This window comes from Heloderma suspectum, chromosome 2 (assembly GCF_057233095.1).
Source record: "Heloderma suspectum isolate Gila_16-S chromosome 2, 16-S_ref, whole genome shotgun sequence".
Classification (NCBI taxonomy): Eukaryota; Metazoa; Chordata; class Lepidosauria; order Squamata; family Helodermatidae; genus Heloderma; species Heloderma suspectum.
In genome coordinates this window covers 216,873,725-216,901,384 of record NC_139459.1, presented here as the reverse complement: position 1 = coordinate 216,901,384, position 27,660 = coordinate 216,873,725, and the positions used below count along the sequence as shown (strand labels likewise).

Genomic DNA, 27,660 nt, shown 5'->3' with positions numbered 1-27,660 from the left:
TGATGCTCTACAGAATTTGAACTGTTCTTGAACGCGGAGGATCTGTGCGATCTTTGCTATAAGGCCCTGATCAGCGCGCCACAAAGAATTTGTTTTGTCAGAGCTCTTGGATGGTGAGTAGCTGCCGCTTTATTCCTTGCCCCTAAAATCAGCAAGGTTACAGGGCACCTTTCCTGGATCTTCATAAAGGCTCAGCTACGAGGCCTACGCGTAGGCAACGCTAGGCCTTGACAACACGACCTAGGGGCGGTTACGCGAGATCTGCGTAGTGCATTGTGGGAAACGCCCTGGCTTGAGGGTGCCGCCATTTTGTCTCTGTCACTCTCGTAGCGGCGCGGCTTGGGTGTACTGCAACGGAGGGAAAGCGGTGGAGGCAGCGGCAGTTAGGCCGGCTCACGGGCGGGCATCATGATTTCGGCTGCCCAGCTTTTGGACGAGCTTATGGGCCGGGACAGGAACCTGGCCCCAGATGAAAAGCGCAGCAACGTGCGGTGGGACCACGAAAGCGTGAGTATCACTGAGGCCGGGCCCATGCTCCGCTGTCTGGGTCGCGGGCTTTTTCGCGCGCCTCGGGTGGGGTGATGAAGCGGAGGGGACGAGAGGAGAGGGATCCGGAGGCTAGTATAAGGAATACCTTTACTTGGCAGGGCGCAAAAAGCGGAGGGACGAGGAGTAATTCTCGTTTTACTTAATTAGAATAGCTTGGAGACAAGCAGCACCGTCCATAGGCCTCTGGAGAGAAGATGCGACGGAAAGGAAGGCTTGAATGTGGGGGAATATTTTTCATGGCCTTGGGAATAAAGGACAAACAAGGAAAATGATTATATACACACACAGAAAACACCCCACACTATACGATGGTAGCGTGATAGGGATCGATGGGTGAGATGAACAATGAATGGCATAACGTCTGGAGATGGGGCGTCTATTTCTGGGAACATGAGGGAGAGGTCTGTACTTGCAGGGAGAGTGAAGCTTTTGAGGAGTGAGGCAAGAACTGAAAATGTGAATGTAACAGGGATCTAGCTGCTTCTGTTGTTCAGATGAGGATTGTGTATTTTTTCTTAACTCTTTTGCTGTATAATGCTGTATTTATCAGATCATATGTATCCCATAGTTCAAAGCCGATCTATGCAAGGTAGATAACAATGAGAGGGAAATCAGCCATAAAACATTAAAATTGGCGAAAGGAACAGATAAAACTACAAAACACCATTACAGCTAAACATTTAATTAAGAAGGGACCTATATTTTAAAAATTCATCAGTAATCCAGCAAAAGGTCTGCCAAAGCACAAATATTTCCAAAAGGTAAGTTATCAAGAAAAAGTGTACGAATCTCCCAGGGCAAGGAGTTCCAATGGCTAAATGCTGCAGTTGGGAAGGCCCTCTCTTGTGTTCCTACCAACTTTTGCTTTAGATGGGGACTGGACACACAACCTTACTAGCTAACCTCAGTGGATGGACAAGATCATATGAGAGGAAGTATCCTGGTCACACACTGTTTTAGGGCTTTAAAGGTAATGACTAGCACTCTAGGACCAGCAGCCAATATGATTATTTATTTATTTGATGCCCTGCCTTTCCAACAACAACAAAAATGTTACTCAGGGCAGCTAACAGTCGTAACAGCCAAAATTAAAATAAAACAATAATAAAATTGTATTTTAAAATACATTAAAAATACAATTAAAACAATATAAAAGATATAGAAGAAGAGTTGCATTCAGTCTGGCCCCATTCAGAACCTTAATTACTGCATTTTGTACTAGTTGAAGTTCCCGGATTGTTTTCAAAGACAGCTCACTTACAGTAGTCCAGTCTTGATATACCTATTCTATCCATTATGACACTACCTTGGAAAACTCAGGGGTGGTTGCCTGAGAAAATCAAATAGCTTATCCTGCAGTTGGAAAAACTTTTCTGTAGGACCCACTTTTTAGGAATCTGCCAAAAAAACTGGTGGAAAAAAATACCAATATCTTTTTCTTGACATCTGCACTAGACCTGGACAACTAGATACCTGAAAATGTTTATTTTATTTATTTACAATATTTGTATACCGCTCCACATCTAAACAGATTCCAGAGCAGTGAACAACAAGAGATAAAATGAACACAAGATAAAAAGAATGAAACGTGACATTAAAATCATTCTTTAAAAAACAGAATGCCAATAAAACTGAGGCTGATTAACCAAGGAAGGATTCCGCGAAAAAGGCTGTTTTCAGGAGGCGCTGAAAACAACCCAGTGTTGGTGCCTGCCTGACTTCCAGAGGCAGGGAGTTCCATAGGACAGGAGGCACCACACTGAAGGCTCTTTTCCAGGTGGACTCCAGTTGGGCCATAGGTCCATGTAGAACCACCAGGAGCATGCCCTCTGATAATTGGGTGATTGGGTAGGTTGGTAAAGGAGAAGGCGCTCTCTCAGATATCATGGTCCCAAGTTTTTTGGTATACTAGTACCAAAAGCTTAAACCTGGTCCAGTAGCAAATAGGCGGCCAGTACCGTTCCCCCTAAGTTTATTGAAGTTGTTTAAGACAGTATAAAAATGGTCCCTGCATTTGCTCCAGAAGTTAAGTAGTGACCCAACTAGTATGTACACTTCTTTAATATATTGAACATTTTTCCTGCTTGCTTATTGATTTAAAGCACAATCCTACACATATCTATTCAGAATAGATCGGATCACAGTGTCATGTGCCTCAAATAAGTGGATTGAATTAGAAGTATTGATATCTAATCACTCATGGAGGATGAGATTTCCTGCCTTTTTATGAAGGTAGTAAGGCCCCAAAATACTTTAATCTTACTTTTGGTTATGGGCAATATAGTTGGGTAAACCATCTACGTAGTGCCATGCATCTGGTTCAGGGTGTTGACTCATTTGGACCAAGCTAACTGCTTTATCCAAGGAACTGTTTAAAAAAAAAAAAAGTTACATTGGTTTAAACTTCCATTTCAGATTTGATAAACTACTTTTAGAATGAAGGGGAGATAACCAGGAAGCAATAACATTCTTTTTCAAAATCCATATTTTGCACTAATTCTATTCCTCGGAAGTTGAATGAAAAGATCACAAGGGTTTCTTATTGTTTTAGAATGCTTCTTGTGCGAAACAAGGTCACAGCGCCTGGGTTCACACAAAACACTAACCCATGATAGTTTATGTTCCAGAACAACCCATGATGGGTTAGCGTGTTGTCTGTGGAATGTCCCCCACACACACATACACACACGGTGTGTTATTTCCTCCACATAAGCCACCCTGAGAACCCATGGTGTGCAGTAAGGATTATTTTACCTATGGTGGGTTGTCTGTTTACCTATGTTGTCTGTCACGCCAGCATGGATTACAGAGATCACCTACACAGCTGTTCGGTAAGAGCAGCCAACAGCGCTGCTGCCACTCTGCACCTCTCAAGTGATCACTATCCCTGCCGCAAAGGAAGCGGTGGGGCTACAGGAGGAGGAGGGGAAAGGGGGGCTAAATAAACTACTCTGTTTAGTTTGTTTGCCTGATCATCTAACGAGAGCACAGTAGGTTGTTTGCATAACCACCTACCCGGCATAGCTTGCTACCCACCGTGGGTTAGCGTAATGGGTGAACCCAGCCAGCATCTTTATATACCTTAGCAATAGCTTCAGTTTGGTCAGGTGAGGTGGAATGCTGTGCTGGCTGCTTGGTTTGAATCCTAGATGTTTGTTAAAAGTTGTGTTTTTTTTCTTTAAGTCTGCCCTTCCTTCAAGAAGTTGAGCTCATCATTACATCAGCAGTTCAAATAACAGCCATGTTAAAACATTTCAAGCAGAGCTTATTTTGGGTAGAAAAAGAATGAAAAACTGTGGACTGGTTTAAACATAACACCAACTGTGGTTTGGCTCGTCTGACACTTTAGACGTTCATTGAAATTTGTTTCAACAAGCCTTTGGTTCTTGAGGTTTTCTTGAGGTTTGCTATTTTGGATTTTTTAATCTGTTTTGGATTTGTCTGATTTTATCTGCTGCTATCTTAAACTGCTAGTTTTTTCCTGATATTTACATTTTAATGCTTTTATTTTTAATCTTGTAAACTTTTTTGTGTGTCCACAGATAGAAAAACAGGGTGAAAACAAAAATCAAAACAAAGTAAATGAGTCTTTAAGGACCCTTGTTCATGCATTCCTTCCCTATACCTCAAATTAGGGAGGGAATTATGGCATGCGACGAGAGGAGAACACAAGTCCAACAGTCATTCCAGGCTCATTTGCCTGTGCCAGACCATAGTGTGATTTTGAATCCATTGTTGTTCAGTCCTGTCCGACTCTTCGTGACCCCATGGATCATAGCACGCCAGGCCTTCCTGTCTTCCGCTCTGTCCCGGAGCGTGCTCAAGTTCATATTCATTGCATCGGTGATGCTATCTAGCCATCTCATCCTCTGCCGTCCCCTTCTCCTTTTGCCTTCAGTCTTTCCCAGCATCAGGGTCTTTTCCAGAGAGTTTTCGCACTAGGTGGCCAAAATATTTGAGCTTCAGCTTCAGTATCTGTCCGTCCAATGAGCACTCAGGGTTGATTTCCTTTAGGATTGACTGATTAGACCTCCTTGCAGTCCAGGGGACTCGTAAGAGTCTTCTCCAGCACCACAGTTCAAAAGCATCAATTCTTCGGCGCTCAACCTTCCTTATAGTCCAGCTCTCACAGCTATACATTACTACTGGGAAAACCATAGCTTTGATTAGACGGACCTTTGTCGGCAAGGTGATGTCTCTGCTTCTTACTATGCTGCCTAGGTTTGCCATAGCTTTCCTCCCAAGGAGCAAGCGTCTTTTAATTTCATGGCTACAGTCACCGTCTGCGGTGATCTTGGAGCCCAAGAAAATAAAATCTGTCACTGCTTCCATTTCTTCCCCTTCTATATGCCAGGAAGTGATGGGGCCAGATGCCATGATCTTAGTTTTTTTAATGTTGTGTTTCAAACCAGCTTTTGCACTCTCTCCTTTCACCCTCAACAAGAGGCTCTTGAGATCCTCTTCGCTTTCTGTCATTAGGGTGCTATCGTCTGCATATCGGAGGTTGTTGATAATTCTCCCGGCAATCTTAATTCTGACCTGTGAGTCATCCAACCCGGCGTTTCTCATGATGTACTCTGCATATAAGTTAAATAAGCAGGGTGACAATATGCCGCCTTGTCGTACTCCTTTCCCAATTTTGAACCAATCGGTTGTTCCATGTCTGGTTCTTACTGTTGCTTCTTGACCCTCGTACAGGTTTCTCAGGAGACAGGTAAGGTGGTCTGGTACTCCCATCACTTTCAGAATTTGCCACAGTTTGTTGTGATCCACACAATCAAAGGCTTTAGTGTAGTCAATGAAGCAGAAATAGACGTTTTTCTGGAATTCTCTTGCTTTCTCCACGATGCAGCGAATGTTGGCAATTTGATCTCTAGTTCCTCTGCCTCTTCGAAACCCAGCTTGTACTTCCGGTAGTTCTCAGTTCACATACTGCTGAAGCCTAGCTTGTAGGATTTTGAGCATCACCTTGCTGGCATGTGAAATGAGCGCAATTGTACAGTAGTTTGAACACTCTTTGGCGTTGCCCTTCTTTGGGATTGGAATGTAAACTGACCTTTTCCAGTCTTGCGGCCACTGTTGAGTGTTCCAAATGTGTTGGCATATTGAGTGCAGCACTTTAACAGCATCATCTCTGAGGATTTTAAATAGCTCAGCTGGAATACTGTCATCTCCGCTAGCTTTGTTGTTCGTAATGCTTCCTAAGGCCCACTTGACTTCACTCTCGAGGATGTTCGGCTCAAGTTCAGTGACTGCACTATCATAGCTATCCGGGACATTTAAGATCTTTCCTGTATAGTTGTTCTGTGTATTCTTTCCACCTCTTCTTAATCTCATCTGCTTCTGTTAGGTCCCTGCCTTCTTTGTGCTTTATCATGCCCGTCTTTGCACAAAACGTTCCCTTGAGATCTCCAGTTTTCTTGAAGAGATCTCTAGTCTTTCCCATTCTGTTGTTTTCCTCGATTTCTTTGCATTGTTCATTTAAGAAGGCCTTCTTGTCTCTCCTTGCTATTGTCTGGAACTCTGCATTCAGTTGGATATATCTTCCCCTTTCTCCCTTGCTTTTCGCTTCCCTTCTTTCCTCAGCTACTTGTAAAGCCTCATCAGACAGCCACTTGGCTTTCTTGCATTTCTTTTTCTTTGGGATGGATTGAGTTGCTGCCTCCTGAACAATGTTACGGACCTCCATCCATAGTTCCTCAGGCACTCTGTCTATCAGGTCTAATCCCTGAAATCTCTTCCTCACCTCCACTGTATGTTCATCAGGGATATGATTTAGGTCATACCTGAATGGTTTAGTGGTTTTCCCTACGTTCTTCAATTTAAGCCGAAATGTTGCAACAAGAAGCTCATGACCTGAGCCACAGTCAGCTCCAGGTCTTGTTTTGACTGACTGTATAGAGCTTCTCCATCTTTGGCTGCAAAGGACATAATCATTCTGATTTCGATATTGACCATCTGGTGATGTCCATGTGTAGAGTCACCTTTTGTGCTGTTGGAAAAGAGTGTTTGCTATGATCAGCGTGTTCTCTTGGCAAAACTCTATTAGCTTTTGTCCTGCTTCATTTTGTACATGAAGGCCATGCCTGCCTGTTATCACGGTGATTTCTTGACTTCCTACTTTAGCATTCCAATCCCCTATGATGAAGAGGACATCTTTTTTTGGTGTTAGTTCTAGAAGGTGTTGTAGGTCTTCATAGAACCGATCAACCTCAGCCTCTTTGGCATCAGTGGTTGGGGCATAGACTTGAATCCGTACTTACCTCTTATAAAGTTCATTAAACAAAATGGCATGGAGAAAGCTCCTTATATTCAACATGGCTTTCCATAATAGAAAATTGATGTTCTTTTATTTGCAACTCTGCATGCTTAGACATTGCATGTATTCACTCGCAAGCACTTGGCTACATGTTGAGTTCAACCATCTTGCTCTCAACTCTTAAGTACATGGCTGCAGAATTGGTTGTATGCTCACCACTCCAGCTGTTGTCCTTACAACTGCACTTCCAGATATATTCTTGAATTAGACCTACTCTTATTTTAATGAAATCATTGTAGGAGGTACAGTATATACTAATAGAATGAGGAGAGGAGATACCTCTTCTTAATAAATAACCTCATCATCAAAACAACAAAGCCAATCAATGTATGCATGATTTACTGTCAGTGTTTTACAGTTGAGTATTGTCCTATTTATTTCATTTCTATATTTATTTAAAATTTGTATCCCGTCCTATATCAGGGTGGCGTACAGATAAAATCAGTTTAAACAGTATAAAACAATAAATTTAAACAGTTAAACGTATTAAACAAGGGAATACTAATTAAAATCTAAACCAATAAAACAATTTAAACAGTGTGCTATTTTAGGGAATACGTTTAGCCCTCAAAGACTTTGTTAAAAAGCCATGTTTTTACTTGGTGCCAAAATGAAACCAGTGCATGCACCAATCGGGCCTTGAAGGGGAGGGCATTCCACAACCGGGGTGCCACCACAGAGAAGGCCCTCTCCCACGTCCCACCATAGTATATGTCTTGCACTGGTGGGATGCAGAGGAGGGCCCCTCCAACAGATCTCAGTCCTCGGGCAGGCAGATATAGGGAGAGGTGCTCCCTCAAATATTGATGTTCCAAGCCGCTTAGGGCTTTAAATGTCATCACCAGAACCTTGAATTCCTATTGGAAGCATATTGGCAGCCAGTGCAATCCCTTTAAAACTGATGTTATATGATCTTTACAAATTGTTCTGGTCAGCAGTCTAGCTGCTGCATTTTTCACTAGCTGCAACTTCTGAGTTGTCTTCAAGGGCAGCCCCACGTAAAGTGCATTGCAGTAGTCTAATCAGAAAGTTACCAGCACATGCACTACTGTGGCTAGGTTATCCCTGTCCAGGAACGGCCGTAGCTGGTGGATCAGCCAAAACTGGCCTCAAGTACTCCAAGCCACAGAGTCCACCTGGGGCTCTGGTGACAGGAATAGATCTAGGAGTACCTCAAGCTACACGCCTGGTCCTTCAGAGGGAGTGCAGCCCCATCCAGGTTGCTTACCCAGTTCCTGGACTCGGGAACCACCAGTCCTCAGAGCTTCCGTCTTGTCAGGATTTAGCTTTAATTTATTGGCCCTCATCCAGCCCATTATAGCCTCCAGACACTAGTCCAGCACCTCCTCCTCCTCAGCCAACACCAATGACAAGGAGAAATACAGCTGAGTATCATCGGTGTACTGATACCACCCCAAAACATTTCTACACTACCCAATAGCCAAAGCTCTCTGGGCGGTTCACAAAAGACTTCTTTGGAGTCAATACCAGTGTTGTTAATTTTCAGTGAGCTACTACTTTTTAGTAGTAGTAGGTTGGAACATAAGAGCTGCGCTGGATCAGACCAAAGGGCTATCTAGTCCAGCATTCTGTTACCACAGTGGCCAACCAGGCGCCAGTGGGAAGCCCATAAGCAGAACATGAGCACAATAGCATCCTCCTGCTTGTATTCCCCAACATGAGGGGCATTCGGCCTCTGTTAATGGAGATAATATATAGCCATCATGACTAGTAGTCATTGATAGCATTAATCTCCATTGATTTGTCCTATCCCCTTTTAAAGCCATCTAAGTTGGCAGTTGTTGCTGCATCATGTCCAATACCCTTTTTGACGTCCAGTGACCAGAACTGTGCACAGTGTTCAAAGTGTGGTTGCACCATAAATTTATATAAAGGCATTATATTGACAGTTTTATTTCCAGTTCCTTTCCTAATGATCCCCAAGATGGAATTTGCCTTTTTCACAGCATTCCACACTGGATCGACATTTTCATTGAAGTATTCACCACAACCACAAGTTCTTTTTTCTGGTCAGTCCCCACCAGCTCAGACCCCATCAGTGTATATGCGAGGTTGGGATTTTTTTTGTCCCAATATGCATCACTTTGCATTTGCTTACATTCAACTGTGTTTGCAATTTCAATGCCCATCCAAGCAGTCTGGGAATTCTTTTGGAATTCTTTATCATCTCTCTTTGTTTTTACCACCCTGAATAATTTGATGTTGTCAACAAACTTAGCCTCCTTGCTGCTCACCCCTAACTTTAGACAATTTATGAACAAGTTAAAATACATTTGTCACTACTTCTTACTTCTGCCTCCTTTGATCATAGACTCATAGAATAGGTTGGAAGGGGCCTATAAGACCATCGAGTCCAACCCCCTGCTCAGTGCAGGAGTCCAAGTCAAAGCATCCTTGACAAGTGGCTGTCCAGCCTCATCTTGAATGCCTCCAGTGTGGGAGAGCCCACTACTTCCCTAGGTAATTGGTTCTATTGTCATTTTGCTCTAACAGGAAGTTTCCCCTGATGTTCAGCCGGAATCTGGCTTCCTGTAACTTGAGCCCATTATTACATGTCCTGCATTCTGGGATGATCGAGAAGAGATCCTGGCCTTCCTCTCTGTGACAATCTTTCAAGTACTTGAAGAACACTGTCATATCTCTGATATAATATACAGAGCAACACCACCCCCACTATGCCTTTCCCTGTTCGTCCTCTAGAATTTGTATCCAGAGATGACCATATCCCATTAGTTCTCTTCATTCACCAAGTTTCTGTTATGCCCGTTATATCTGTTCTTTTTTAAAACCAAGGATTCAAACTCCCCCATCTTGGCTCAGAGACTTGTAGTATTAGCATAGAAACACAGGGTTACACAGCATACACCGTGTCCCTCGCCAGATATGTCTGGTGTGTGCATTTTTCCCTGTGGCCCTTTAGTGATCATGTTCTGTGCTATGCTCATGGCTTATTTCTACTTCATTCACATTTGAGTGGACAAAAACATATACAGCATCACCTTCATCCCAAACTGGAAATTTCCCACCTTCTGTCAGCTTTCCCTTAGGAGTCAGTTTAAAAGATGTTCTGCTGTCTTTTTAATGTTAATTTCCATTAGTCTGATTGCATTCTGGTTTAAGTGAAGCCTCTCCCTGTTGTACAGTGTTGTCCCAAAATCTTCCCCAGTGCCTAACAATTCTAAGTCGTCCTCTCTATACCACTGTCTCATCCATACGTTGAGATCCTTAGCTTCACCTATCTAGCTGGCTCTGTGTGTGGAACAGATAGCATTTCAGAGAAAAATAACTTGGAGGGCTTGATTTTCAACATTCTACCTTGTAAACTAAATTTGGCTTCCAGGATCACAGAACTACATTTTCCCCATGTCATTTGTGCCGACATGCACCACAAGCACTGATTCCACCCCAGTACTACCTTCAGGCTGTGTAGACCAGAGATAAGTAACCTGATGTTTCCAGATGTTTTGCACTGCAACTCCCGTAGGCCCAGTGAGCTTGACCAGTGGTCAGGGGTTATGGGAGTTGTGGTCCAAAACATCTGGAGGTTGCCTACTCCTGATCTTGACAATGCATGGCATCTGCATCCTTTGTACCAGCCAGAGAAGTCACCATGTGGTCTACACACCTGTTCGAAACCCAGCTCTCTGTGTCTCTAATAACTGAATTGCCAACTACAAGGAGCCCTCCCGGTGGAGGTAGATATCTGTTTGTTCCCAAGGAATGGGACTTTTCTAAGGTATCATTTTCCTCTTCGTGTGAGTGATGCCCTCCTTTTCCAAGTCCCTCAATTCTCCATGACAGCAGAGGAGCTGGCACGCTGGGAGCGGGATGCCACTACTATCTCCCCAAAGGCTTCTCTGCCTGTCTCAGAACCTCCAGGTCAACTACCTTGGTCTCAAGGGACAGAACTCATTCTGCGAGAGTCAGAAGCTCATTGCACCAAGCACACTCCTGTGAATGCTGTCCAGCAGGGAAATAGTCATACATCTGACACTCTGTGCAGTACACTGGATAGTCCCTAGATTCTGGCTTGTTTTCTGCCTTCATTAGGAAGAAACACAAGCCAGATACATAGTTCAATCTGTTCATAGTTAACACAGGGTTAGGAAACCTTTTGGGGACATGGGCACATTTTGAAATTTGATAAACTCCCGGGCACCACCCCCAAATGGCTCCCATGGGAGGCGTGGCGAAGGACAACTCACCTGCCCAAAAGACTGAGTTGGCATCTTGGTGGGCACCAAGAAAGGTGTCTGGGGCACATCAGTGCCTGTGGGCACTACATTGCCTACTCCTGTTTTAAGGCATTCCCTTGAACTAAGCAAATTTAATGAAGAACGGAAGATGCATGTACTGTTTTCTGTTATTTGCACATATATATGTATCATATTCACAAATATTTTACAAATAGGCATTTTTCTGTGGGTGCAGTATGTTAAGAAATGGACTGAAATATTGAACAGTTGCAGGGTAGTATGGGCTTTAGTGGGATTACTTTAGAGTGAATCACAATTATCTAAATGTAAAGCATGCACCACATATTGCCTTCTAAAGGAGGGTATGGGGTTTGAACAGGATATAGCTGTTCAGTGCTGTGCAGTAAGCCATGCAACAAATATGTATGATTCAAATTTAGTAGGATTGGGCCAAAAGAGCTTTGCTTTCCTTAGGTGTTCTTTGTATAGAGCTTTAGCTCCAAAAAACCCCAAAACCTTTGTGGAATTGTGCAGTCGGGTGGCAGACTTAAAGAGCCACTACATGGCATTACCAATTAGATCTGCAGTTGACATAATCCCCAAATGAAATTTGTGGAGCTTGTACCTCTTTCTTGTAAGTTGTCAAATAGTGATTCATTTCTCTAGGCACCTTTGGCCTTACTGCAGCCACTTTCCTCTGAAGACATCTTCCTCATCTCTTAAGAATTTGTTGGGTAAACATTCAGCTGTTTTCTTTGCAAATTGTGATGACGTATGAGATAGAGGCACACCCAGCTCTGATCATATTCCATACTCTGCTTCTTTCTTTCACAAGGTGGGCTGGAGCCAACTCACTAGTTAGAATAACAGCCTGTGGAGATATTTTTAATTTTTTTAGATAAATAAAAGGGGTCGCTGGGCCAGCAATGAGCTTTGCGTACTCCTTTGTGATGCTTCCGTACAAGTTAATAATTCCAGCCATTGGGTCAAACAATAAGTCGTGGCCATGGGTTCTTGTAGGGTCCCCATTCGCTCAGTTAAAAAGGTGATATGCACAAAGTTTGGACAGCAAAAATATAATACTTTAATAATATGCAAGGACACTGAAATAGAAAATGTAAGACTTAACTAGATACTATTAGAACAATAGATAATACTTTAAATACAGCAAAAGTTAGCACTGGTATTTACTGGGTAAAGGTTGATAGAAAACTTAGAAGCCATCAAAGCCAGAACAAATTACTTCATTCTTTTATACCTTTGTCTGGAATTAATGTGTGAGGGAAAGAAACTCTAAGCCTGTTTTTCTTCCCTACCAGGTTTGCAAATACTACCTTTGTGGCTTTTGTCCAGCTGAATTATTCACAAATACCCGTTCTGACTTGGGTAAGTGTGTGTTTTCTCTTATATTGTAGTGAATGTCAAGGTCAGTGTTAAAGGTCATTGCTAAATACAGTTTTGAGCTTTACTTTTTTTTCTTTGAACTTCCTAAACTTGTGTCTTTTCCACTATATATACACTCTTTTAGAATAAACTATCTCAAGTTATCTAATTAAGATAGCTAAAACCCTTAGATTTGTATAAATTCATAGCTCGTTATATTCTAAACCTAGAATTGCAATTCAGAAATAATTTACTTATTCCTTTCATATGGTTATCAAAGTACATTGTTCTTGCAAATAACCACTAGCAAAAATTTTCCAATCTTTCCATCATTCGTATCCTTCCACAATTAATATGTTCTGTTAGATTAAATGCTCTCCTACTCTATATCAGGTTTAAAGTCTTAACAACCACAATGTTATAGACCACTCCTAAGGCTGGTTGCACTAGATTACAAATTCATAATGAGGGGCATACCAAAATTGTGCTAGCACAGTGTTACAAACAGTCATTTTGTTGATGCTGTGTGTATTATAAAGTTATGGGTAGTATCCAGTGTTAGTCCTACATAGAGTAGACCCATTGAAATGAATGAGAGTTGAGGTAGTCATAACTAATTTAAGTCCCATTCATTTCAATGGGTCTGCTCTACATAGGACTGACAATGGATACTACCCTTTGCCAGTACAAAGGTTCAGAATCAAGATTTTGGGAATCTAGACTGGTAGGTAAGATCTCTTCAGTACATTCTGATTCTGGAATTTTTTACTTCAGCTGACAGTTGTGAGCTTTAAAAGTTCACAGCTACTCTTACTAGCTTAATAAATATTGCAACATGTGGTAGGCTTATTCTTGAACTGTTACCAATTTCATACAAGCTTGCAGAAAATAGATATGAAACCAACTATATTCAGAGGTTCATAGAAATGAGCTTCACTCTCCTTAGGCTTAGAAAGAAATCCCCCCCCCCCCATTTTTACAAGAGCATACTCTTGTAAAACCCCAGTTCTGCTCTAGTGCAGGGCTGGGCAACTTGTGGCCCTCCAGATGTTTTGGCCTACACCCCACATCGGCCCTAGTCAGCATAGCCAATGGTGAGGAATGATGGGAGTTGTAGGCCAAACATCTTGAGTGCCACAAGTTGCCCACCCTTGCTCTAGTGTTCCAATGGGGTATGGATCAGGTTACAGTTCTGGCACTATGCCAGCCTGATGGCTAAATGGATGTTTGGAAATATATTCCTGCCAAAAGCGTTCCTGTTTTAATCTTTGTTTCTATAGTATTATCACCAAAGCATTTGAATTTATTTTCACTTTTTAATTTTATTTCCAGGTCCATGTGAAAAAATTCATGATGAAAACCTCAGAAAACAGTGAGTATATCTGTAGTTATAGTTAATAAATGGCTAATAAACACAATTAAACAATAACATAAGCATTTCATTAGTGTAAAAAAATCTTCAAATTTTAATCTTTATTGAAACAGCTTGTATTTGCCTTATGGTTTGGCAATACAGAGTTTAATCAACAACAACATTTTTGGAACTTTGTCAGGTATGAGAAGAGTTCTCGGTTCATGAAAGTAGGCTATGAAAGAGAGTTCCTTCGCTATCTACAGAGCTTGCTTGCAGAGGTTGAACGCCGAATTCGAAGAGGCCATGCTCGTTTAGCATTGTCTCAGACTCAACAGGCTTCAGGTGTAAGTACAGAAACAGATGGCGAATTAAACTTGTACAAATCTTTGAATTTTTCTCATAAGCATTCTTTAACATAGAAAATTCCTACAGACTTGCCCAAGAGTTGTTCAAGCCACTTAATAAAAAACATTTAACTGTTTACATTTCTCAAGGTATAGAGGTTCTCATGTTGCTTTCTTACTCCTTGTAACTTTACTAGCCCCGGAGAATAGCAGCACGGTATATAAGCCATGCTTGTATGCCAAGCACATGACTTTTGCCTAACTGTTCTGAACTTACTAGAAACAGAATGATGAGCAACATCAATTAAAGTATTTAGGCTGTAATCCTATACTCACTTATCTTGGGGTAAGTCCCATTGAACTCAGTGGTGCTTATTTCTGAGCAGACATGCAAAGGACTGCAATACTAGTTAGCAAACTCCTTCGTAAGAAGTAGGAGCATAGCGTTTTTGTGCATTAAACTTTACTGCAGAATTTTCTCTTCCAGTTATGGCAGCTTTTTCTTTCATATGAGTAGGGCAATAGACATAACATAATCCAGCCTTCCCCGACCTGGTGCCATCCAGATGTTTTGGACTGCAACTCCTGTATCTCTGACCATTGGCCATGCTGGTTGGGGCTGATGGGAGTTGAAGTCCAAAATAGCTGGAGGGTGCCAGGTTTTGGAATGCTGGCATAGACTAATATTAGAGCAGTGTTTTGTTTAATTATTTTTTTAAGGTGGTTATTGACACTTCTTTTTTAACATTTAGCAAGCAGCAGGACCTACTGGTAAAAACGAAGAGAAGATTCAAGTCTTAACTGACAAAATTGATGTACTTCTACAACAGGTAAAAATTGTCTTAAGTAGCACAGAAATGTTGTTTCCAGACTTGGATCAAGACATTGTAATAACTTTTTTTTCCTCTCCCATAGATTGAAGAACTGGGTTCTGAAGGAAAGGTAGAAGAGGCTCAAGGCATGATGAAACTTGTTGAACAGTTAAAAGAGGAGAGAGAATTGCTCAGGTCTACAACTTCAGTACGTTAGAGCCATATAAACAAACTGTATATTTTAAAGCTGGGAGCCACAACAGGATACAACCATATCTTGATATGTTCATGATACAATGGCCTTACATGTCAGTTGGTTTTGTGTTTGCCATTTAAATGTTTTAATTCTTTACTAATTGGCAAGTTTTAATACCTGCAAAATAATTCAGTAATGTAATTGTCAAAATGTATGGTGTGTTGGGCAGAGGGGGAATTGCATAAAAGCAACCCTAATTATCTGCCAAGAAAGTCAATTCTTTGATCTGTGAGTGGTATCCAAAGAACCACACAGCTAGTTTCGAGCGTCTTGAGTTTAAAAAGCAGTTTGTGGCATGGAGGTGTGCTGTTCAGTGGGAAAAAGTCAAAGGTCCCACTGGTAAATCTAAAGTGAAAGTAGTTACTTTAGGTATGCTAACAGGGCATATATGTGCCCAGTGGGACTGCTGACTCTTTATCAGAATAGCAGACCCCCATGCCATGTCCTAAAGTACTTTTGAAACTCAAGGAAATGTCAGAAGTAATCTTTCCACGCATGGGTTGCTTAAGAAGCTTATCCAGAGTGCCACTTGGGAGCTAATCATGTGGCTCTCCAGATTAATGCCTGGGTAGTTCTTGCTACATCAGAATGTAGCTAGTGTGTGTACATCACTGGGTTAGTAAACATTTGAGAGCAAGGTCTGTCCTGCCCTCCATCCTTATTCTTGCCCTGCACACCTTCATTAGCTAGTACCGATAACAAATTTTTAAAAGGGCTCTGGAATTAGCACATAGCCAGTTCTAGTAGGATTTAGTATAATGGAAGTGGGTGGCCTTTTTTGTTATATCTCATAAATGGGTGTTTACAGTAATAGAAAATCCCTGGTGAGGTAGCCTCAAAGGGCTAAACACTGTTTAGGGGCAGTGTTCTGGTGCCACATTCCGTGGTATTGGGATAATATGCTGATCACATTCTTTGCGAATAGAGTTTTAGTAAGGTCTATTTTAAATATGTCATCCTTACACTCAAATGCTAATACAGTTAGACTATTCTTATGATCTAATTTGTTGGATTTTAATTATGTGTATTTTGTTAGCAAGTTGTTAACCACCTTGGGGCTCCTTATGATTCAAAACATGGGATAGAAATGTGTTTAAAAAGATAGAATAAAGCTCTAACATACCTTCTCTTTCCAGACAATTGAGAGCTTTGCAGCCCAAGAAAAGCAGATGGAAGTTTGTGAAGTCTGTGGAGCCTTTTTAATTGTAGGAGATGCACAGTCCAGGGTAGATGACCACTTGATGGGAAAGCAGCATATGGGTTATGCTAAAATTAAAGCTACAGTAGAAGAATTAAAGGTATGTTCGACCTCTGAAAGAGTGTGTGTGCATGTGTGTATTTGCACGCACACACCAGAATATTTTGTTCAATTAAAAGTACTAGCTCCTCTGGTTACATGAAGATGCCACTAGAAAAATTGTTTTAGAATGTGTTGTGTTGATCAAAAATACTCAGAACCTCATGATGCTAAGGAGGAGAGTTTCACAGCTAACACTGTTCACAGTACAGCATACTACCTACAGGGGAAAGTGTTTATTTCCATTTTCATCTACATTACCCAAAGGCTAAAATACATACTGTGAATGATTATAGGGAATTGAAAACCAAAAGTAAACCAAGATATAAAACTAGCTCCCCTCATAGGATTAGAAAGCAATTAGATCAAAATAACTGGGAAAGTATAGATTCTTGGCTGTTCAAGAGTTCTGAAAGACAAATGTTAGCATTATTCCATGGGCTTGAGTAAAAGCATTAATCCAGTCTTACAGCTGTCCTGTACGAAACAGTGTTCTGTAATCATGGTGCTACCGTACATAATTTAGGTGCAACTTTTGGTGCATGAAATGTATTTTGGTGTTTATTGGCGGGGGGGGGACATAAACAAGTGTAGCTGATTGTTTAACTCTGTTCAGAAATGGTCATATTTGGCTGACCGCCGCCTCTATAGCACAAGGGTGGGGAACCTCTTGTGACCTAAGGGCCAAATTCAATTTCAGAAAAGGTCTTGGGAGCCACATTGCATTAGTGGGTGGGATTGAAGGCAAATGGGTGGGGCCAGAAATACAAAAAAATGCCAGCATGTTGTAGCTTACAGCTCATACTGCTAGTAACTAAGCCCTAGGATAGGCATTTCAGCTTTTTAGAACAGGGAAAAAACTGCACAGAAGCCAAGAAACAACAAAATGATTGGTTATTATGGGAAAGGAGGTGAGGCCAGGGAAAGCAGTTGGGGCCATTTGGATCACACCAGAGGGCTGGTTTGGGCCTGAGCCTCCCCACCTCTGCTGTAGATAAAATTCATCCACATATGTTAGATTAGGGTACATTTGAGGATGAGATGTTAAATGAAATCTCTTTCTTGCAGTAGACAAGATCCTTCAAAAATATGTACATTATGAGCAGAGAATGATCCTATTGTTACTCTGCATGTTTGTATTGTCGTTAGGATTTTAGAAATCTGGTAATGGAGTTACTTGAGATCTTATGTGCAATAAATCTAAAGCAACTTTAAACAGTCCTTAAATGACAGTAATGTTCTCTTAGGAAGCTGGAAAGCTTCCAGTTTTTAAACTTAGAATGACAAATTGTAGTTTCTCTAAGCTGTACTGTATCCATTTACTATCCTGTCCATCCACTGCCTACATTTTAACTAACCCCAAACCTTGTCCTTTTCTGTTCCCATAAGTTTTACAAACATTTTTCCCCAGTAACCTTTATGAAATGCTTCTCTTTTAAGGAAAAATTAAGAAAAAGAACTGAAGAGCCTGAGCGTGAAGATCGGTTAAAAAAAGAGAAACTAGAACGAGAAGAGCGAGAGAGGGAACGTGAAAAAGAAGAAAAGGAAAGAAAGAGGCGACGTGAGGAAGAAGAAAAGGAAAAAGAGAGAGCTCGTGATAGAGAGAGACGAAAGAGGAGTCGTTCACGAAGCAGACATTCAAGCAGAACGTCTGACAGGAGAGGGAGTCGGTCAAGGGACCATAAAAGATCAAGAAGCAAGGACAGAAGAAGAAGCAGGTACTTGTCTGGGAATTGACTAAAAGCAGTACACTGATATGAAGTGATCTGAATTCATTGAGGTTTGTCGCCAGGTGTTCAGTATAAAACTACCTTTAGAAATACAAGCCAATGTTTTCTGACAACTTATTAAACCCTCTTGAGATGTCAAGTTTTTAGATAATTGTGACAAATATTAAGTATGGAAGTGCTTTAACTACTGCTTTTTTAAAAAAAAAAACAATATTCAGGAGTAGAGATCGACGCAGAAGCAGAAGCCATGATAGGTCAGACAGAAAACACAGGTCACGCAGCAGGGACAGAAGGAGGTCAAAGAGCCGGGATCGGAAATCTTACAAGCACAGAAGCAAAAGCAGAGAGCGAGAGCAAGACAGGAAATCTAAGGAAAAAGGTTAGTTCTCATGACTGGTGTAAAATTTATCTGCAGAGTTATTATATGGTATGTATTACATGTGAAAAAACATTTTTCCTTATGTACTCCTATACATAAACTCTTAAGCCCTTGGGGGCACTTCCTCTCTCCCTCCCAGTATTGTAGCATATTAGATATACAATCCTTGGATTCCAGGTACATGAGTGCAAGTTGCAGTGTCAAATGAGTTAGCCTCTTAGATAGCTACCAGTTGTATTCTACTACATCTATGTATATACTACATTTTTGTGTACATTCCGTTCAGTCTTTTTTTGCTATCATTAGGTATCCATTAGAAAACTTAGCAACATTAACAATATTAATTGGTGTGACTTAGGTTTTTGTTTTTAAAGATAGTTTTTGTGTTGGTATGGAGGATTGGGGTTACTATTCTACATTCTCATATACACCTTCAGTCACTTCCCCTCAGCACATACTTTCCCCTGTCTCTATTTTTCCTCCTTGCCTACATCCCTAATCAGTTTGGAAAATTTGAAGTAGCCTAAGTTGATTCTTGACATGCTAATTTTATTTAGATGTTCCTTGAAATACCTTTTAATAAAAATCAGTGTTAGTGAGTGTGCTGATCATTATGGTTCAGACTGCATTGGTATCATTTCATAGAGGCATGCTATTTGAGATTTCCTCCAACCAAAAATAACATTACATTCTGATTTCTCAAATAAAGCATCCATAGCAGCATTTCCTCAAGTGCAGTACAATGCCTGTTTTCAGATGTCTCACATGCATATATCCATGTCTTGTACTTGAAAAGGTTTGAAGGAATGGAGGTAGAAGATGTGTAGGGTAATATCTGTCCTCTAGAACAACTTTCAGTGTGTCTTCCCTTGAGACTAGGTGTGCCTGTTATCCTTCCATTTTCAAGCCCCTCTCAAAGTAATGTAGAAAATAGCCTGTTTCACCTCGCCATGGTCATATTACACTATTCACTTTCTACTCTAAACTACTGTGCTTGGATTGTTGGGTTTTTCCTTCTCAGCATAGGAGTCAGTGACAGTGCAGTCCTATGCACATCTACCCAGAAGTTCAGTGGAGCTTACTCCCAGCTAAGTGTATAGAATTGCAGCCTTGTCGATGAACAGTCTGATTGCTCAGTGCTCTGTAAAGTGCTTTGTGATCTTCACATTTAAAAACAAGTACATTCTTTTGTATTGTGACTCTTTCCCCCTGTCATTAGAAGCTTTTCTTCTTCAGTTTTAGGTAGCGTTTCACAGAATTCTATGTGGTTTCTTTAGTTGGCGAATTTGGGGGGGTTGTATTGCCCTATGGTTGTGTGATCTATTGTGGTATTATAATGATCTCCGTAACTGAACACAATTGTCTATCACTGGCCTCTGGAAACAACTGTCTTCAGTTTAGTGTGTGTGTTGCATATTTCTCTGCATTAATGAGAAGTTATATGCCTGCTTGCTGAAGGAATTGGTGCCAAAGTTACCAAATCTGTGGTAAATAAATTAATGGGAATGATTCAAGGATATGGTTGTGATCCAGTGAGGTAACCCCATTCACTCAGCTAGATCTACCATAGCCAGCAGTTGGAGCCTTGTGTGTAGGTACTGTTCTAGATGGTGGCATCAACGTAGACTGCAAAGTTTATTGTAGTGTTAATCGCATCTAGAGAAGAAAAATAACGGTGGACCTACTTGTATTTACAAAAATTGTAGCCTTGTTATGTCTGGGGTCTGCTTCATGCTTCTGTCTGGTGTGTCTTTCATGTAAATGTTCCAAGCACTGTAAGACACCTGAATTTGAACAAAACTAAAGTTTTGTAGCCTAGTAAAGTACTTCATAATTTTAATGGCATGCAATGTTACATGTTTATCTAAACCAGTGACAGGGAAGATAACTGTTCTAGAAGTCTTAACTTCAGTTCCAGTTTACCACAACATACATCCCAGCTGTAGTTACATGTAAGGAAATGGGCATATTAATTCTTGGATTTTTCCCCTTCCTGGTCCTATAATATAATTAGTATGGCTCAACCACTCTGCATTCACAGGTGACTTTTTTAAAAACTATTTGCCTGGTTATTTTTCCCTCCTATAACTTTTTGTTGTGGTGGTTGCACTTACAATTTGACTTCCTTCTATATTGTCTTAGCATTACTCAAACACATGTTAATAATTGCTAAGCAGTTGTTTGAATGTCTGTCCTTATTGCAGGTCCCTTACTCTATTCTTCTCTGTCACAGCATGCTTTGAATACATTCAGTTTATTATGCACAGACCTTTTGGAAGAAAACATCAGTGAAGATAAAACAGTGCAAAAACTTTCCCTAGTCTAGTAAATTCTGCTCATTGCCTTGCTTAAATTGGAGCTTCATGATAAAATCCCCCACATCTGAGAGGCTAGCAGTATAAGCAAAACAATTGGCACCAGGAAAAAGGAATGAATACTTGTGGAGATTAGTTTATACCTATGAGCAAAATAAGCTTTCATTTCCATTGATTTGGTAGTAAAACTCTCCCCCTCCCCAAGCTTTGTCCACATCCAGTGAAACCCTGAAGTTTCTCTTATTTAGTCATAGCTAATACATGTTTACTTAAACAATGGCATCCCAGCATTTGCAGTGCATGTGTGTGCACCCATGATTAGAAAAGCATTTTTTGAAGGAACTTACACAAAAGGACCATAGTCCTTGCAGATATTCTATGAAAAAATCAAATCATTCAACCAATAGTTAAAATTATTCCTGAACTCTACAATAGCTGCATCTTTGATTTGATAAGTAAACACCTGAAGACACAGACAATTGTCATAGTATAGGTTCATCTTTCAACCCACAGGTCAATAACTATTTTAAAGTTGCCCAAAAAACACCCTCTTGCATCTGTCCATACTCAAAGCAACCCTAAAACAACTCCAGGAGAATCTACGTACTATGCCCATTTATAGGGCTGTTGAGCTCTATCGTATCTACATAGGACAGAAGATAAGCTTATTGGACTGGCTGCTAGTCCTCTGCGGGGCAACAAGACTGCTGTTCCTTAGTGGATCTACATGTGAATCGACGATGCCTAATAAAGCAAAATTGGAAGACTTTCAAAAAGGTCAGTTAGTGCCACCTACCCAGGCAATTATCACACAGAACAGACAACTCTTAAGAGTTCCAAGTTAACTGGACTTCTGTGGCTGTTTTTCACCAGGTTTCAAATATTGGGTACTTTCCCTTAAAGAATGATTCCCTTCCTTGTGCATTTTTCCAGATTTTCTACCGTTACCAGTGTAATAAAGATGCTCTAAGTTTTCTTGGCAGCAGGAATTGCAGTTTTCTTCAAACCTATTGATCCTGTAGGAAGCCAGAAGCCTAATACTGTTACGTAAAGTTCCCAGAACTTCACTTGAACAGCTTTGAGAGTTTTTTCTATTTATTTCTTTTATATCAAATAAATCCATCCAAAACAACTGGTATACTCTGGATGTTTAAAGAAGATTTTGTTTGTTCATCATGCTGGTTAGAGAAATACCCAGGTGATTAAACAACTACAGTGTACCGCACCAATACCACACACATTTAATGTATAAATAGCTGCTTTCATGGGACAAAAACCTGGTAAAAATTTTATCATATGAAAACTACTCACCACAGTGGTGCATGCATTGAGTATAAGAGGAATAGACTTACAGTAAGACACAAGAACATCTGAAATTTCTTCCCTTAGTTCCTCTGGGTAAACGCATGCTTCTGGCTTTACTAATTTTACTGATGGCTGTTCATAAATACAACTGTCAGACTCTCTTCTACCAACCCCCGCTATTGGGACAGCTACCTGCCTTCCAGTGTTTAATGAACAGTGAATCCCATTAAGCCAGGTATGGGGAACTTCAAGGCCAAAACATCTGGAAGGCCACAGCTCCCATGATCCCTCACAATTGGTTATGCTGGCTAGAGTTGATGGCCATTGTAGGGCAAAACAGCTGGAGAGCCACAAGTTGCCCATCCCTTTATCAAGCTATTACCTTGGATCAAACAAGTGTGCACATAATAACAGCTCATGGGTTAAGCAACTGATGGGCTGCTGGGGACAAGCAGGAGAGAGTGGGCATCCACTTCCACTTTTAATTCGCAACCTCCAGTCGGCCCGTTTGTACGTTGTTAAGCATTATGTGGGAACCCAGAGCACTGGGTTGTTTAGCAGCTAAACAAGTAGTTATCCCAGTGGTTAACCCAACAACAAACCATGGGTTCACTTCTGGGTTGCTTAGCCCCTAAACAGCCCAGCACACTGGGTTCGCATGTCACATTCAACAACCTACAAGTGGGCCGATTGTAGGTTGTTGATTAAAAGGGAAGTGGCAGGAGGCAGGACGCTCACGCTCTCCAACTCATGCGTGACAATCCATGGGTTGGTTAAACCGTGGGCTACCGTTACATGCAAATCGGGTCATTAACCATATGTGAAAATAGGTGCAGATTTGCCAGTAAGGTAAAAATTAGCAGACCTATTACTGCTTTGAAGGTTACTTTTTTTACTCCCCGCAGTCATGGATTGTTAAATATCAGCCTGATGGTGCACCTACAAAGACTTCCTCCCTCCCTGGCAGTGGTGGCAAGTAGGGAGACAACCCCCAGCTGCTGGTGAGGTGATGGGGCATAGCGGGCAAATGAAGGTAAAACAGGTGGGATGGGCCCTGGAAAAAGAGTGAGGAAGAAGAAGTTACCAAATGGGGGGAGTCCATAAAGCTGTCATTAGGTATGGGAAAACTTTTGACCAGAGCTATTGACTATCAGAAAGATAAGCATGCAAATCTAAATAAAGGACAGATTATTGTACTATAATATTAATGGGTCTTTAAAGCTTCAGACAGTAAATATATAGTGATTTAAACAGCTAAATTGAAGGTTGCCTCCAAGTGTTTGTTACCTTATGGTCCTTACAGTCCATATGTACAATAAGGACAGAGTAGGTTTTCTTCACCTGTAGACATTTAGCTAATTCAGACTGTTAAACCACTCAGCCAGTAGTCTTAACTGGTCAAAGTTTTTTGAAAATGCATTTTTCAGAAGACTAGGCATTGGTGTTGTGTCTTTAAACAAAGTCTGATATGTGTTTGAGCTAAATTAACTGATGGAGAGTTGTATGCTGTAATCTGTGGTTTTATATGTATTTTTATGCTAATCTTTTTTATAGTAGGTAGTTTGGGGTTAGATAGCATATATGCAGTTTTGACCAGAACTATCAAACAGATGACTGTTTTCGTCCGTTGTAATTTAACCAGTACGGTTTCCCCTCTATGCTATCCTGTCCACTGTCCCTCGCAGTTCTGCTATTCAGCTCTTGTTCTTTCTGATTAAATAGTTCATCTAAAATTAACGCTATACTTTGATCTGTAGCTTGTCTCAGCATATACTCCAAATGTGAAAGATGTGATACCATGATATGTGTTTATTGTGGTCCATGGTCACTGTCTTCTTTCATGGCAGAAAAGAGGGGATCTGATGATAAAAAAAGTAGTATGAAGTCCAGTAGTCGAGAAAAACAGAGTGAAGACGCAAGCATGGACTGCAAGGAAGGCGATGCCAAGAATGAGGTCAATGGGACCAGTGAAGACATTAAATCTGAAGGTGACACTCAGTCCAATTAAAACTGATCTGATATGACCTCAGATCAGACAGAGGTAAGTGCATTATTTCAAACTTTGATTAGGGCTTTTTGTTACTGTTTAACAGTGCAGCGTAAGTATGTACAGATGAAGATGGAGCTAAGTCAAGTAAGAAGAGATACTAAAGCAACTTCTGAAGGAAAACACAGTGTAGTCCTGCAAAAACTTTTGAGGTACATTGTTTTGTATCGGCTATTTTGTAGCAGATTCATACCCCCATTAGTGTGCCTCTTGGGAACATATTTGTAATTATAGTCACCATAGAAGTTAATTATCCTATTTTTTTAATTTTTAGGGGATTTGTTATCTTTTTTTAACACTTGAACTGATTTTGTAATTAAGTCCATATTGTGTTGGTGCATCAGAAACATTTGCTTTAATACTTAATATTTGAGGCACATGTTGGACTATTTTGTTTTTATATAAACTGCTAGTATTTCTTTGTCAAGGATGTTTCTAGTTTTTTTGCTTTGCCTTGCATTCTAATGCAGTTTGTTCTGTAACTCGAGAGCCAGTAGCATTGGATTGATGGAAGTGTAGGGTTTATGAATAATTGCAGCTGACTACCATACCTCACACAGCGTTGGTGTTGTGAGCGGCCCATGAAAAGCCAAATTAAAAATCAAGGATTCAGTCAAACTAAGCAGGTACTCATGCCAGGTACTCCTTTCTCTACCCACATCCATGTTTGAATGCTGTTGCCTGTAATCTTTAAGCTTACTGTTGTGTGTTTTATTTACAAAAAGTGAAAAGGAATCTTTGTGCATATTGTGAAAATTGTTAACCTGATTTTAACTTGATTGGAATTTTCTTTCAACTGTGTGTAGGGATGCAGTGCTGCCCAGAATTAGGTATCTCTAAAGAGTATTAAATGCAATAAATACTACATAATAACCGCCTTGTTACATTCAATGCATTTCAAGTCTTTAAGAGGTATGTGTTTATAATTTCCTACTGCGTAGGAGAATTGCCAGGCAGCCATGGCACTCAGCAACATATACTGGCTACCAGACTTGGGAGGCAAATGAAAATAAAGGCCAATGTCAGAAACACCCAATAGGTATATATAAATGGCAAGAATGTATACAACCACAGTGCGTAGTTAAATGGAACTAAATATTAATCACTCATTCTTGACTGATGAGTTTTCTGGGTCATTCCTTTAAGGAATACACCCAAATAAAAACCAGCAGATACACTTATTTCCTTGCAATATAGTTAATACAGTTTCAGCATATCTCCTAAGAGCTGCTTATGAATTACAGTGCAGGCCTGTGCATGTTTATTTGGAAGTAAGCTCCATTGTGTTCAGTGAGGCTTACTCCCAGGTAAGTATGTGTAGAATTGCAGCCCTAGAGTGCAATCCTTTGAGTACTGATGTTGCACAACCTCCATTCGTTTCAGTGGAACTTGCATTTGACCCCTGTGCAAATTCTGCTGGAATACGTGAAGGCTTCCCAACAGCAATGATTGGTGAATTGTGACATCATGTTTGTCCTTAACTGTCAAATACATAGGGGTTTAAGGTGTAATATTTATGAGAGAATTTTGAAGAGTTAAGCGGGCAGCAAACAGACAATATTTAGGAATGGAAAATGAAAGTCATCTCTGTTCCTACTATCTGACTCTCTTTTCCCAACATTTTCCGTTATAGGACAACCGTGTGACAAGTCTGCGAAGAATCCTGAAGACTGCTAATATGAAGATCTGCTTTAAAATGAGGTGAAAGAAAGCTGTAGTGGCATAGAGAAAAATTAAAGTTCAGTTAGATTTTTTTAAAATAAAATTTAATTCAGGACTGTTGTGACCTCTCAGAATGCAGAGAAGGTAATAAGCAAACAAGCTACTGAGAATTTAAGTCCTTTTACCATTTTTTTTCCTATAAGACTTTTAAGATGATAAACCAACATAACCTGAACATATGGCTTGCTCAGTGTTTAATTGCAAGTTTTCATTCTTGAACTTGGAAACACAAGGAATAAATGTTTAGTATTTGTGTGAGTCAGACTAAAACAAATCCCATTTTTACAACCAGGCTATACCTAGCTTCTTGATATACCCTAATGGAAATAAAGTATCTATGAATTTCTGTTATACATTCGATTGTCATTGAGTGTTTAATATTAAATAGACTTCTTTCCAAATAAATGTATTCAAGTTCATTCTTGTCTGTTGTCCCCCCACCCACCTGTCCCCATCAAAAAGAGGTATTGGGGGCTTTTCCTTGACTGATATATACATAACTATCCAAATTCTGACCTGGTAGTTTCCTTAATTTAAAAAATGTAAATAAAGATGTAGCAAATGATATTGCAATTAGTTCATGTGATGGTGTTCTTTCCTTTTTGTACTCGGAGAAAGCCACAGTACTTCCTATGTCTTGTAGGCCCCTTCCAACCCTATGAATCTGTGTGGATCTATATCATAGTTTACATATAATCTATATCTGTTGGCAAAATCAAATCACACTTGGATAATCTTTTAGGGAGATGAGTATCAAGTTAAAGCATAAAGAGAGATATGGGAGTTTACCTTTAAAAAATTGAACTTCTCCAAAGAGGGGGCAACTGAGCTAATAAAAGCTGCAGTCTAAATGTTCTGGATTCTGTTGATTTGAAATACACCTTCTACACTTGCGCTCACCTGCTGCCATATTATGGAAACTATTCCAGCTAAATTGTAAACGTAGAAGTAGGGATAGATGGACTCACCTCCATCTGGGGATGCTGGTTGCTTGCCGAGCCACTGCCCACACCCAGCTGTTGCACAAGCCCCTAGATGGCTCAGCAAGTGACGGGCAAGCACTGTGGGGCCACCCACTACTTCCTTGAGCTGCCATCGTTATGCAAACTGGCATCGCAGGTCTTTCCAGAGAATTACTGTTGTGTAGATTGCGGCCGTAAAGGGGCCATCTATGCAATATTAAAGGCATGAATGGCCCCTTTACGCAACGTTGCATAGATGGCCCCTTTACGGCCACAATCTATACAACATTGGTTTTCCAGAAAGAACTGAGATGCCAGTTTGCATAACAATGGCGGCTTGGGGAATGATCCGGTGGCCGACCCCTCTTCATGGACCGCTCAGCAAACGGATCCGGTAAGTGCCATGTGGTTCGCAAACTGGAGTTCAGGGGGCCAAGCTGGGGGGGGGGGGGGGAGAGTCTATTGGAGTCCACCCCTATATTGGGTGCTTGCAACACCCCTACATACAAGTCACTACACAAGGTTTAGGCAACAGTTGGATCTTTGTACTGTTGATCAGAAGGGATTCTGCAAAGAGAGTAGGCAGCACAACCTGAGAGGGAGCGTGTGTGTGAGAGAGAGAGAGTGGAAGGATAATGGAAACAAGGCCATATTTACGTACTATACAGA

The 27,660-nt window shown here is 40.8% G+C and overlaps 1 protein-coding gene across 5 annotated transcripts; it reads left to right on the top strand.

The window, feature by feature from the left end:
• Positions 1–320: 320 nt before the first annotated feature.
• Positions 321–26,881, top strand: LUC7L3 (LUC7 like 3 pre-mRNA splicing factor). Of its 5 annotated transcripts, none has more exons than XM_084837936.1 (12): positions 321–507; positions 12,405–12,471; positions 13,801–13,840; positions 14,022–14,166; positions 14,919–14,996; positions 15,082–15,186; positions 16,371–16,532; positions 17,972–18,249; positions 18,480–18,640; positions 21,607–21,732; positions 24,108–24,301; positions 25,941–26,609. In XM_084837936.1, exons 1-11 carry the CDS (start codon positions 409–411, stop codon positions 24,266–24,268), a joined length of 1,422 nt encoding a protein of 473 aa, XP_084694062.1. In that variant the 5' UTR covers positions 321–408; the 3' UTR covers positions 24,269–24,301; positions 25,941–26,609. The 5 variants fall into 5 exon arrangements, with proteins under 5 accessions (XP_084694062.1, XP_084694061.1, XP_084694059.1 ...); XM_084837935.1 differs by lacking the exon at positions 21,607–21,732 and adding an exon at positions 24,354–24,459 and having other exon boundaries at positions 24,108–24,248; positions 24,778–26,421; XM_084837933.1 differs by lacking the exon at positions 25,941–26,609 and adding an exon at positions 24,354–24,630 and having other exon boundaries at positions 24,108–24,248.
• Positions 26,882–27,660: the final 779 nt, after the last annotated feature.

Bases quoted from the DNA above. Each gene is read 5' to 3' on its own strand.
- LUC7L3 (XM_084837933.1), top strand. From the start codon at position 409: ATGATTTCGGCTGCCCAGCTTTTGGACGAGCTTATGGGCCGGGACAGG. The intron at 508-12,404 runs GTGAGTATCACT...CTTCCCTACCAG, and splicing joins TGCGGTGGGACCACGAAAGC to GTTTGCAAATACTACCTTTG. The intron at 18,250-18,479 runs GTACTTGTCTGG...AACAATATTCAG, and splicing joins AAGGACAGAAGAAGAAGCAG to GAGTAGAGATCGACGCAGAA.